Source organism: Mandrillus leucophaeus, unplaced genomic scaffold (assembly GCF_000951045.1).
Source record: "Mandrillus leucophaeus isolate KB7577 unplaced genomic scaffold, Mleu.le_1.0 Scaffold479, whole genome shotgun sequence".
Taxonomy (NCBI): Eukaryota; Metazoa; Chordata; class Mammalia; order Primates; family Cercopithecidae; genus Mandrillus; species Mandrillus leucophaeus.
Window position 1 is genome coordinate 216,958 of NW_012105131.1, and position 12,590 is coordinate 229,547.

Below are 12,590 nucleotides of genomic sequence, written 5' to 3' on the forward strand. Positions count from 1 at the left end.
AGCTGGGATTACAGGCATGTGCCACCACCCCGGCTAATTTTGTATTTTTAGTAGAGACGGGGTTTCTCCATGTTGGTCAGGCTGGTCTTGAACTCCCGACCTCAGGTGATCCACCTGCCTCGGCCTCCCAAAGTGCTGGGATTACAAGCGTGAGCCACCGCGCTCGGTCTGTCAGGATGATTTTTATATTTATTTCTTTTTGGGTAGAGACGGGAGTCTCGCTATATTGCCCAGGCTGGTCCAGAAAGCGGAGAATACTTCTTATTAAACTCCGCGCAAGTTCTCCACTAGCATGGTGCCTGGCAGCTACTAAGAACCAGAATTAAGTGTTCGGTGAATGGCTGAATGAATCAATGCACAAATCAGTGCGATTTGGGGAAGGGAAAATTGTAAAGGATTCCCGACACTGCTGAGAGCCCCGCCAGGGCTGGTAGCCATGACTTTGTGGGCGCCACATTTGGTAATGTGCCTGTCTGCAACAGCGGCCTGGGTGGCAAGGGGGTTGTCAGATGGGTAAGCTCATATGATTGCGGTTCAGCAGGGCGGAAGCGAGGCAAAGAAAGCAGCTGAGAGAGCGATGAGGAAGAGCAAGTGATCCTCCCGCCTCTGCCTCCCAAAGTGCTGGGATGACAGGTGTGAGCCATGGCACCAGGCCAAGAGTGACTCTTTTTTTCTTTTTTGAGACAGGGTCTCACTCTGTCACCAAGCATGGAATGTAGTGGCACAAGCTCAAGTCACTGCAACCTCCGCCTCCGAGGTTCAAGCAATTCTCCTGCCTCGGCCACCTGAGTAGCTGGGATTACAGGCACCCACCACCATGCCCGGCTGTTGTTTTTTTTTTTTTTTCTTTTGAGATGGAGTCTCGCTGTCACCCAGGCTGGATTGCAGTGGCGCTATCTCGGCTCACTACAAGCTCCGCCTCCCGGGTTCACGCCATTCTCCTGTCTCAGTCTCCCGAATAGCTGGGACTACACCATGCCTAGCTCATTTTTTGTATTTTTAGTAGAGACGGGGTTTCACGGTGTTAGCTAGGATGGTCTTGATCTCCTGACCTTATGATCCACCCGCCTCGGCCTTCCAAAGTGCTGGGATTACAGGCGTGAGCCACCGCGCCTGGCCACGCCCGGCTAATTTTTATATATTTTTTAGTAGAGACAGGATTTCACCATGTTGGCCAGGCTGGTCTCGAACTCCTGATCTCAGGTGATCCACCTGCCTCAGCCTCCAGGGTGACTTTTAAAGCTCTGCCCTTCCCTGCCTCTCTTCTTGGAGTCTGAGCTAGACAGCCCACTGTCCCAGGAGGGTGCCGGGTCTCCGTCTCTTTCTCTTGTTGTACCCTGTGCAGCTGTCACTTCCCTCCCCTTCCCCATGGAAGGGGCATGGCAGGCACGGGACGCCCACGCCTGAATGGTAGTGGCCCACATACCTGCCTCATGTCTCCCTGGGCCGTGAAGATGATGGCTTCCAGGCCGTCATCAGTGTAGGGTACCCTCTCCTTCTCGATAACATTCATCAGCCTGGCGAGGATCTGGGCGTCGGTCAGCTTTGTGTAGCGGAGGACTGCGCAGCGGGACTGAATGGGCTCTGAACAGAGATGGGACGGCAGTGAGGCTTCCCTGCAGAGGCCGGCATCACCCTGCTAGCTCTTTGGTTACAAGGCTGCAGCTGCATAATCCACACAGCCCCAGGTACTCAGTAGAGACTTGGAAGGCTGAGGCGGAAGGATCACTTGATGTCAGGAGTTCGAGACCAGCCTGGACAACATGGTGAAACCCCATCTCTACCAAAAATACAAAAATTCGCTGAGTGTGGTGTCGTACATCTGTACTCCCAGCTACTCGGGAGGCTGAGGCAGGGGACTCACTTGAGCCCGGGAGGCGGAGGCTGAAGTGTGCCAAGATCACACTACTGCACTCCAGCCTGGACAACAGAGCAAGGCTGTGTCTCAACAAATAAATAAATAAATAAGAGAGAGAGAGAGAGAGACTTGGTAAAAACAGGGTGATATGTCAAGGTGTCAACTAATAAGCAATGATAGGCCTCAGCTGGCACTGCCTGGCATGGCCTCCGTTAGCCACGGCTTCCAGACGGGGAAATGATCCTCCAGTAGAGACACATCCACGTGCCACAAGCCCTTAGATAAGTCAGCCCCGGCCCAGATGGACTCTGGAATTGGTGTGTGCTGGACGTTGGCCCTTCTGGGCACATGACAATTCAATCTGAATGGGCCACCCCAGTTTATTTCTTTTTTTTCATAGACAGGGTTTTGCTATGTTGCCCAGGCTGCTCTTGAACTCCTGGCTTCAAGTAGTCCTCCTGCCTCAGCCTCCCAAAGTGCAGGCATCACAGGTGTGAGCCACTATGCCTGGCCAGTTTCTTTCTTTTTCTTCTTCTTTTTTTTTTTTTCTAAGACCAAGTCTTACTCTGTTTCCCAGGCTGGAGTGCAGTGGTGTGATCTAGGCTCACCGCAACCTCCACTTCCCAGGTTTGAGTGATTCTCCCGTCTCAGCCTCCTGAGTAGCTGGGATTACGGGCACATGCTATCACGCCTGGCTAATTTTTGTATTTTTAGTAGAAATAGGGTTTCACCATGTTGGCCAGGTTGGTCTTGAACTCCTGACCTCAGGTGATCAAGCCACCTGCCTCGGCCTCCCAAAGTGCTGGGATTACAGGCATGAGCCACTGTGCCCTGCCAAAACAAGAACTAGGAATGCATTTTTCTCCATTTCATCACTGGCATCTGGAAAGCAGAGAATACTTCTCATTAAACTCCGCAAGTTCTCCACTAGCATGGTGCCTGGCGGCTACTAAGAAGCAGAGTTAACTGTTTGATGAACGGCTGAATGAATCAATGCACAAGTCAGTGCGATTTGGGGAAGGGAAAATTGTAAAGGATTCCCCACACTGCTGAGAGCCCCGCCAGGGCTGGTAGCCATGACTTTGTGGGCACCACATTTGGTAATGTGCCTGTCTGCAACAGCAGCCTGGGTGGCAAGGGGGTTGTCAGATGGATAAGCTCATATGGTTGGGGTTCAGCAGGGCGGAAGCGAGGCAAAGAAAGCAGCTGAGAGAGCGATGAGAAATGAGGAAAGAGGACAGCTGGGCTGTGCAGGCAGCCTGTGTCAGAAAGACAAGGATGGGCCAGCCGCAGTGGCTCACACCTATAATCCCAGCACTTTGGGAGGCCGAGGCAGGTGGGTCACTTGAGGCCAGGAGTTCTAGACCAGCCTGGGCAACATGATGAAACCTCGTCTCTACCAAAAATACAAAAATTAGCCAGGCATGGTGGCACAAGCCTGTAATCCCAGCTACTGAGGAGGCGGAGGTAGGAGAATCACTTGAATCTGGGCGGCAGAGACAGCAGTGAGCTGAAATCGCACCACTGCACTCCAGCCTGGATGACAGAGGGAGACTCTAAAAAAAAGAAAGAGAAGGATGGGAAACCAGCAGGAAGTTGACAGACTAGAGCACTCTTGGGACCTGGGGCGGGACAAACCCGTGCAGAAGCAGACGGGCTGCAAGGAGGGAGGTGGAAGGGCAAACAGTAAGGTCAGAGAGAAGATGGACTGCAGGATTTCAGAGAGAGGCTTCCCGGAGGCAACAAATTCCAATGTACAGATACTGCCTATGCCAAGTGCTCAGAGCACACAAATAGCACAAGAGGTATCCAGAGAGCGACTGTGATCGTGACACTGTGCAAGGGACATCAACAATGTCCTGTGTGCCTCCAAGAGTGCAAGAGGGAGACAGACCTGGGGCTCCAATCCCAGCTGCTCTTGCACTTGCTCTGTGACTTTGGGCAAACTACTCAACCTCCCCAAGTTAGTTTTCTTTCCCTTTTTTCCTTAGATCCTAAACATCAGGATGAGCTCCAGTTTACGCATCTCTAAAGTGAAGCTAATAATACCTCCTCATAGGATTACATAAGATTAAATTTAAAAGTTGATTACAATGGGAAACATGTTGTGCATAATATATACAATTTTTCCTTGTCAATTAAAAAAAAATAAATTTAAAAATTTGATTATACAGTGCTTGGCCCATGCTATGCAATCAAAAAATCCCTACTCTTCCAGTGCTAACGAGCCAAGGCGAGGCCAGGTGCAGTCGCTCACACCTGTAATTCCAGCACTTTGGGAGGCCTAGGCAGGTGATCACGAGGTCAGGTGTTTTGAGACCAGCCTGGCCAACATGGTGAATGAAACCCCATCTCTAATACTAAAAAAAAAAAAAATTAGCTGGGTGTGGTGGTGTGGGCCTGTAATCCCAGCTATTCAGGAGGCTGAAGCACAAGAATTGCTGGAATCTCGGAGGTGGAGGTTGCAGTGATCCGAGATCGCGCCATTGCACTCCAGCATAGGCGACAGAGTGAGACTTTGTCTCAAAAAAAAAAAAAAAGAAAAACATCCAGGTGTGGTGGCACAGGCCTGTGGTCTCAGCTACTGGGAGGCTGAGGCAGGAAGATCACTTGAGCACAGGAGTTTGAGGCTGCAGTGAGCTGTGATGGCACCACTGCACTCCAGCCTGAGCGAAGAGAGAGACCATGTCTATAAAAAAGAAAAAAGCCCAGGTGAGCACTACGTGGACCCCCAGCCACCCAAAGCTCCCACTCACCGATGATCTTATCTGAAGCGTTACAAGCAAGGGCGAAGCGAGTGGTTTTAGAGTAGATTTCCATGGTTCTCCTCAAGGCTTGCTGGGCTCCGTCGGTCATGCTGAGAAGAAAAACAGGTTTGTAAGTGGGACCCAGGGCCCGTGCGACACAAACCGCTCCGTACACAAAAACCCAGGACAGAGATACACCCAACGTTCCAAATGAGGGTCTCATCGGAAGTACGCAGGCCACTGCTCTAATGTTAAAACCCGCAGGCCGCTCTCTCAAAGACTGTGCAAACAGCATTTAGTACCCGCAGCATCAGAACAGCCCTCAAGTGAAATTCACGAAAACCACCATCTACAGTGGCTTGCCATCACTCTCTCCAGCCCTTCATGACATCAAATTCAAGAGAAGAGTCATGACACCAGCTGCCTACTTTTCTTTCTTCCTTTTTTTCTTCAAAGAGATAGGTTCTTTTTTTATTTTAATTAATTAATTAATTTATTTAGATGGAGTCTCGCTCAGTCGATTTATTTATTTATTTATTTATTTAGACGGAGTCTCGCTCTGTCGCCCAGGCTGGAGTGCAGTGGTGCCATCTTGGCTCACTGCAAGCTCCGCCTCCCGGGTTCACGCCATTCTCCTGCCTCAGCCTCCCAAACAGCTGGGACTACCGGCAGCCACCACCACGCCCAGCTAATTTTTTTGTATTTTTAGAAGAGACGGGGTTTCACTGTGTTAGCCAGAATGGTCTCGATCTCCTGACCTTGTGATCTGCCCAAAGAGACAGGTTCTTGCTGTCACCCAGGCTGCAGTGCAATGGTGCGATCATAGCTCACTGCAGCCTTGAACTCCTGGGCTCAAGCCATCCTCCCATCTCAAGAGGCTGATGCAGGAGGACCACTTGAGATCAGCCTGGGCAACATAGTGAGACCTCTATTTCTACAAAAAATTTAAAAAAAATACAAAAAAGCCTGTTTACCAGATTATCATAATGCAGAGCACTGCCTATAACATTAAAAGGAAAAACCAGGATATAAAAATTATATATATTATGATCTCAACTATGTAAACATTGATAGTGTATAAAAACAGAAGAAATAAAGCAAGCTATTAATGGCCAGGCATGGTGGCTCACGCCTGTAATCCCAGCACATTGGGAGGCCAAGGTGGGCAGATCTCTTGAAATCAGGAGTTCAAGATTAGCCTGGCCAACATGTCAAAACTTCAACTCTACTAAAAATACAAAAAAAAAAATTGTCTGGGCGTGGTGGTGCGCATCTGTAGTCCCAGCTACTCGCAAGGCTGAGACAGGAGAATCACTTGAACCCAGGAGGCAGAGATTGCAGTGAGCCGAGATCATGCCACTGCATTCCAGCCTGAGTAACAGAGTGAGACTCCAACTAAAATAAATAAAAACACAGCGAACTATTAATATATTCTAAATTTTCTTCAAAGAACATGAATTACTGCTATATTAAAAAAAATTTTTTTTTTTTTTTTGAGAGAGTCTTGCTCTGTTGCCCAGGCTGGTGTGCACTGGCACCATCTCGGCTCACTGCGACCTCTGTCTCCTGGGTACAAGCGATTCTCCTGCCTCAGACTCCCTAGTACCTGGGATTACAGGCACCATTGCACTCCAGCCTGGGCGCCACCACATCTGGCTAATTTTTATATTTTTAGTAGAGACAGGGTTTCCGTGTTGGCCAGGTTGGTTTCGAACTCCTGACCTCAAGCAATCCGCCCACCTTAGCCTCCCAAAATGCTGGGATTACAGGCATGAGCCACCGCGCCTGGCCCTAAAAAAAATTTATTTCGCCGGGCACAGCACCTCATGCCTGCAATCCTAGCACTTTGGGAGGCCGAGACAGACAGATCACTTGAGGCCAGGAGTTTGAGACCAGCCTGGGTAACATAGTGAGACCCTGCCTCTAGGGCAAAAAAAAAAAAAAAAAGCTGGTTGCAGTTGCACAAGCCTGTAGTCTCCGCTACTTGGGAGGCTGAGGTGGAGGATCATTAGAGCCGAGGAGTTCAAGGCTGCAGTGAGCTATAATTGTGCCATTGTACTCTAGCCTGAGCGACACAGTGAGACCCTGTCTCAGAAACAACAACAAAAAAACAACATTATAGGGTTAGGGTTCTATATTTTTTTTAATGTCATTTCAATTTTTTTTTTTTTTTTTTGAGATGAAGTCTCGCTCTTGTTGGCCAGGTTGCAGTGCAAATGGCATAATCTCAGCTCACAGCAACCTCTGCCTCCTGGGTTCAAGCAATTCTCCTGCCTCAGCCTCCCAAGTAGCTGGGATTACAGGCATACGCCACCATACCGGCTAATTTTGTATTTTTAGTAGAGACGAAGTTTCTCCATGTTGGTCAGGCTGGTCTCAAACTCCTGACCTCAGGTGATCCGCCTGCCTTGGCCACTCAAAGTGCTGGGATTACAGGTGTGAGCCACCAAGCCTGGACTCAGATTCTTCATTTATACCAACCACAGTGTTGTGATGGTTGCACAACATTGCAAATGTACTAAATGCCACTGAATTAACTGTACATTTCAAAATAGTTAAAATGGTAAATTTTATGTTATGGTTAATTATGTCCATTTAACCACAACAAAAAATTTTACAGGCTGGGCATGGTGGCTCACACCTGTAATCCCAGCATTTTAGGAGGCTGAGGCGAGTAGATCACCCGAGGTCAGCAGTTCGAGACCAGTCTGGCCAATGTGGCAAAACCCTGTCTCTACTAAAAATACAAAAATTAGGCCGGGCTCAGTGGCTCACGCCTGTAATCCCAGCACTCTGGGAGGCTGAGGCGGGCGGATCACAAGGTCAGGAGATTGAGACCATCCTGGCTAACACAGTGAAACCCCATCTCTACTAAAAACACAAAAAATCAGCTGGGCGTGGTGGTGCGCGCCTGTAGTCTCAGTTACTTGGGAGGCTAAGGCAGGAGAATCACTTGAACCCGGGAGGCGGAGGTTGCAGTGAGCTGAAATCACGCTACTGCACTCTAGCCTGGGTGACAGAGCGAGACTCTGTCTCAAAAAATAAATAAATAAATAAATACAAATACAAACACAAAAATTAGCTGGGCATGGTGGCAGGTGCCTGTAGTCCCAGCTACTCGGGAGGCTGAGGCCGGGGAACTGCCTGAACCCGGGAGGCAGAGGTTGCAGTGAGCAGAGATTGCGCCACTGTACTCCAGCCTGGGTGACAGGGAGAAACTCCATCTCAAAACAAACAAACAAACAAAAACAAAAAACACTTCATTTAAATTATTAACGTAAGAGATGCTGAAACCAGCACATTACATGAATGACTAACCTAGACAAATATTTGTAAATTACTTAATAAAGAAAAGATTTAAGGTGCAGGCCCCTATTAAATTGCTTGTTGAAGATATAAGCAAATCTACCATAAAAGTGCTTTTCATCCCGACTGAATAAAGTCCAAAAAGAGATTTAGAGATCAAGGTCAAAATATATTTGGCAAAGCACTCTACCTGTCTGCTTCATCCAGAATGATGATCTTATGTCGGCCTTTAGGAAGAGTGACTTTTTGTTGAGCGAACATTTTAATTTTATTCCTCACAACATCAATGCCCCTGAAAGAATAGCAAGATTTTACTGGCACTTTCTGAGACAAATTCAGTTGCCTTCACGAGGACTTTTTTCTTTGAGACAGAGTCTCGCTCAGTTGCCCAGGCTGGAGTGCAGTGGCGCAATCTCGGCTCACTGCAAGCTCCGCCTCCCAGGTTCACGCCATTCTCCTGCCTCAGCCTCCTGAGTAGCTGGGACTACAGGCGCCCGCCACCACGCCCGGCTAGTTTTTCTGTATTTTTTAGTAGAGACGGGGTTTCACCGTGTTAGCCAGGATGGTCTCGATCTCCTGACCTCGTGATCCGCCTACCTTGGCCTCCCAAAGTGCTGGGATTACAGGCTTGAGCCACCGCACCCGGCCCATGACGACTTTTAAACAATCGGTATATCAGGGACTGCAAGACCCGATTTCCATTTTTAAGTTTTTTTGGGGGGCAATTATAACTATTTATAAGGATTGAGATTTTATGCATTTGTTCCTTCTTGGAGTTCTTTCAAAGAACAAAGAAAATATATACTTTTTTTTTTTTTTTTTAGACAGGGTCTCACTGTGTCATCCAGGCTTGAGTGTACTGACCCTCTTGGCTCACTGCAACCTCTGCCTCCCAGGTTTGGTGAGCCAGGATCGCACCACCGCACCCCAGCCTGGCAATAATTCGAGACTCTGCCTCAAAAAAAAAAAAAAAAGATCCTCATCCTTCAGTTTTTTAACTGCATTGCTTGAGATACCGTATTATCTTTCAAAAGATATAACAGAAATGCAAATACATCACCTTTGTTATCTTGTAAGCTTTCACTGACCACAGCCAAGAATTCAAAATTTTTCATTTTCCACCCACAACAGGCAAGAGAAAAAAATTGACAGGACTCTTCCTAATTATTAGATGAATCAGAAAATAACTGCAATGTAGGCCAAGCATGGTGGCTCACACCTGTAATCCCAGCACTTTGGGAGACCAAGGTAGGCGGACCACTCTAGGCTAGGAGTTTAAGATCAGCCTGGCCAACATGGCAAAACCTCATCTCTACTAAAAATACAAAAATTACCTGGGCGTGGCTGCACACTCCTGTACTCCTGGCTACTCGGGAGGCTGAGGCACAAGAATCGCTTGAACCCAGGAGGTTATGGTGAGTCGAGATCGTGCCACTGCACTCCAGCCTGGGTGACAGAGCGAGCCTCTGCCTCAAAAAAAAAAAAAAAAAAGGAAAGAAAGAAAGAACTGAAAAGAAAAGAACTGCAGAGACACCAATAGCGACATTCTAGACTCTGCTGATGGTGAAACTGATCATACAAGCAAAATCTCAGACTATGAATCTTCAGATGCCAATATCCTCCACACATTTTCCCAAACTGAAGAATCAAAGACTGAACTCAGTGTTCCCGAGGACTGGTGCTAGGCTCCTCCTCAGACACCAAAATTCACTTATACCCATGCCCCTTATATGAAATGGTAATTTGCATATTAACTTATACACATCCTCCAGTACGCTTTATTTTTACTTTTATACAGAGATATATACAGAGATTTTGACTTTTATACAGAGAGATGGGGCTTCATTATGTCACCTAGGCTGGTCTTAAACTCCTGGACTCAAGCAATCCACCTGCCTCAACTTCCCAAAGTGCTGGGATTATAGGCGTGAACCACCATGCCTGGCCAGCCTTACATATACTTTAAATATACAGGCTGAGAATCCCTTATCCCTAATGCTTGGGACCAGAAATGTTTCAGATCTGGGTTTTTTTTCACATTTTGGAATTTTGCATTATATTTACTGGTTGAACATCCCAGTGTAGTGGCTCAGGTCTGTAATCCAAGCACTTCAGGAGGCTGAAGCAAGGAGGATCGCTTGAGTCCCGGACTTCGAGACCAGCCTGGACAACATAGTGAGACCCCATCTCCACAAAAAAAAGCTGGTGCGGTGGCATGTGTCTACAGTCCTAGCATCTTAGCAGGCTGAGGCAGGAGGATTGCTCGAGGCTAAGGGTTTGAGATCAGCCTCGGCAACATAGTAACATTCCATCTCTACAAAAATTTTAAACTTGAAAAAAAGAGAAATACTGGTTTTTTGTGTTTTTTGTTTTTGAGATGGAATTTTGCTCATCACCCAGGCTGGAGTGACCAATGGCGCAATCTCCGCTCACTGCAACTTTCTTCTCCCAGGTTCAAGCGATTCTCCTGCCTCAACCTCCTAAGTAGCTGGGATTACAAGCGCCTGACACCACACCCAGCTAATTTTTGTATTTTTAGTAGAGATGGGGTTTCACCATGTTGGCTAGGATGGTCTCAAATTCCTGACCTCAGGTGATCCACCCGCCTCGGTCTCCCAAAGTGCTGGGATTACAGGTGTGAGCCACCATGCCCAGCTGATAAAGTTTTTGAAAATTTCCATGAAAAAAAAAATAATAAACCAGCAAGTTGACAAGTGAGTAATGCTCTTTCACTGGGAAGGGGTGGAGGAAATCACATAGCTGGCAAGGTCAACTTCGAATACAACCCAATGCTGAGAAAGGCTGTTTCTGTAACAATTCTCAGTGCAGAACACCCACCCCCCTGCAGGTCTGACTCTAAGACCTACCTGTCGTTTGAAGCATTGAGTTCCAACACGGCATCTTTGAGTGCTGGGCCCAGCAGGGCCCGGGCCAAGCACAGAATGCTTGTGGTCTTGCCAGTTCCTGGAGGGCCCTGGGAACGAGATCTCCAGTAAAGACTACAAACCACCAGAAGGACTGCAGATAACTCCTGAGTTCTGCTCACCGCTGTATCCACCTCCGTCCCCTCTGACCCCCGCATCCCACACACAGCACACACAGATCAACACAGCTGACCGGACGCAGTGGCTCACACCTGTAATCCCAGCACTTTGGGAGGCCGAGGAGGGCAGATCACCTGAGGTCAGGAGTTCGAGACGAGCCTGGCCAACATAGCGAAACCACATCTCTAACTAAAAATACAAAAAAATTTGCCAGGCGTGGTACCTGTAATCCCAGCAACTCAGGAGGCTGAGGTGGGAGAATCGCTTGAACCCGGGAGGAAGAGGTTGCCATGAGCAGAGATTGCACCACTGCACTCCAGCCTGGGTGACAGAGTAAGACTCTGTCTCAGAGAAAAAAAAAAAAAATACAGCAACCAACCCCAGGCCTCCCAACTAACTCGAACGAAATGCTTCCCTTTGCCGTGGGAATGCTAAGGGGCTCTCCAGGCAGGGAGTGCTAGGCACAAAAAAGTACTTCAACGCGCAGTGGGATGAGACACGGAGACACTCAACAGGCCCAGGGCTGGGTACTCACCGCAATGATGATGTTGGGCACATTCCCTTCCCTTGCAAAGACCTACAGCGAAAATGATCATTAAAACTGGTTAAAACTTGATTCTGGATGACTAGATTAAAAAGATAGAAAAAAGAACAAACAAGCAGGTTAAAACTCGGCTGAGCACAGTGGCTCATGCCTGTAATCCTAGCACTTTGGGAGGCCAAGGCAGGACAATCACTTGAGGCCTGGCATTAGAGGCCAGGCTGGGCAACATAGTCAGACTCTGTCTCCTCAAAAAATAAACAAAATTAGCCAGGTGTGGTGGCGTGCGCCTGTACTCCCAGCTACTCGGGAGGCTGAAATGGGAGGATCAGTTGAGCCTGAGAAGTGGAGGCTGCAGTGAGCTGTGATTGTGCCACTGCACTCCAGCCTGGGCAACAGTGGGACCCTGTCTCAAAAAGAAAAAAAAACACAAAACCTGGTTAATTTGTAGGCTTGAGGAGCTGAATCTCCCCAGCTACACAGCCCGTGTAGTAAACGTGGCTACAAATTTATCCATGTGGATGCCCCATCCACCTCAAGTTCTTTTTATTCTTTTAGAGATGCAGTCTGGCTCTGTCACCCAGCCTGGAGTGCAGTGGTGTGATCAAGGCTCACTGCAGTCTTGAATCCCCAGGCTCAAGCGATCCTCCTGTTTTGGCCTCCCGAGTAGCTGGGACTACAGGAACTCACCTGGGCATCTTCAAAACTGAACACTTCATTCTCCTGTACAAACCTGAGGCCCCACCCACGTTTCCCACCAGGGAAACCACGAAGCTGAGGTCGCAATCATCTTGGTTTGGCCTCATCCTCACCCTGGGTACTTCAATTACCAGGGCTTCACCATCCTCCTCTTCGTCTCCAGTGTCCTTTACTTCTCTCCATCCCTGCTACCACTTTCCCATTATCTTGTCTGATCGCTATCAATGGGCCATTAAGTGATCTCCATGCTCCCATTCAAATCCATTTCCCATCCTGTAACCACAACCACTTTCCTAAAGTACACACTTATTAAAACTGCTTTTTTCTTTCTATTTTTTTTTTTTTTGAGACGGAGTCTCACTTTGTCACCAAGGCAGGAGTGCAGTGGCGTGATC

The 12,590-nt window shown here is 48.1% G+C and overlaps 1 protein-coding gene across 4 annotated transcripts in view; it reads right to left on the reverse strand.

The window, feature by feature from the left end:
• Positions 1-12,590, reverse strand: part of RFC2 (replication factor C (activator 1) 2, 40kDa) — a 23,311-nt gene that overhangs the window by 7,312 nt on the left and 3,409 nt on the right. For 2 of the 4 annotated variants that reach the window (XM_011995224.1, XM_011995223.1), the window contains exons 3-7: positions 11,491-11,532; positions 10,779-10,885; positions 8,102-8,203; positions 4,615-4,715; positions 1,427-1,584 (exon numbers count right to left, since the gene is read on the reverse strand). In XM_011995224.1, coding sequence (XP_011850614.1) covers positions 1,427-1,584; positions 4,615-4,715; positions 8,102-8,203; positions 10,779-10,885; positions 11,491-11,532 — 510 coding nt within the window. The remainder of the gene's footprint in view (positions 1-1,426; positions 1,585-4,614; positions 4,716-8,101; positions 8,204-10,778; positions 10,886-11,490; positions 11,533-12,590) is intronic. The other 2 variants (XM_011995227.1, XM_011995226.1) reach the window with 2 other exon arrangements.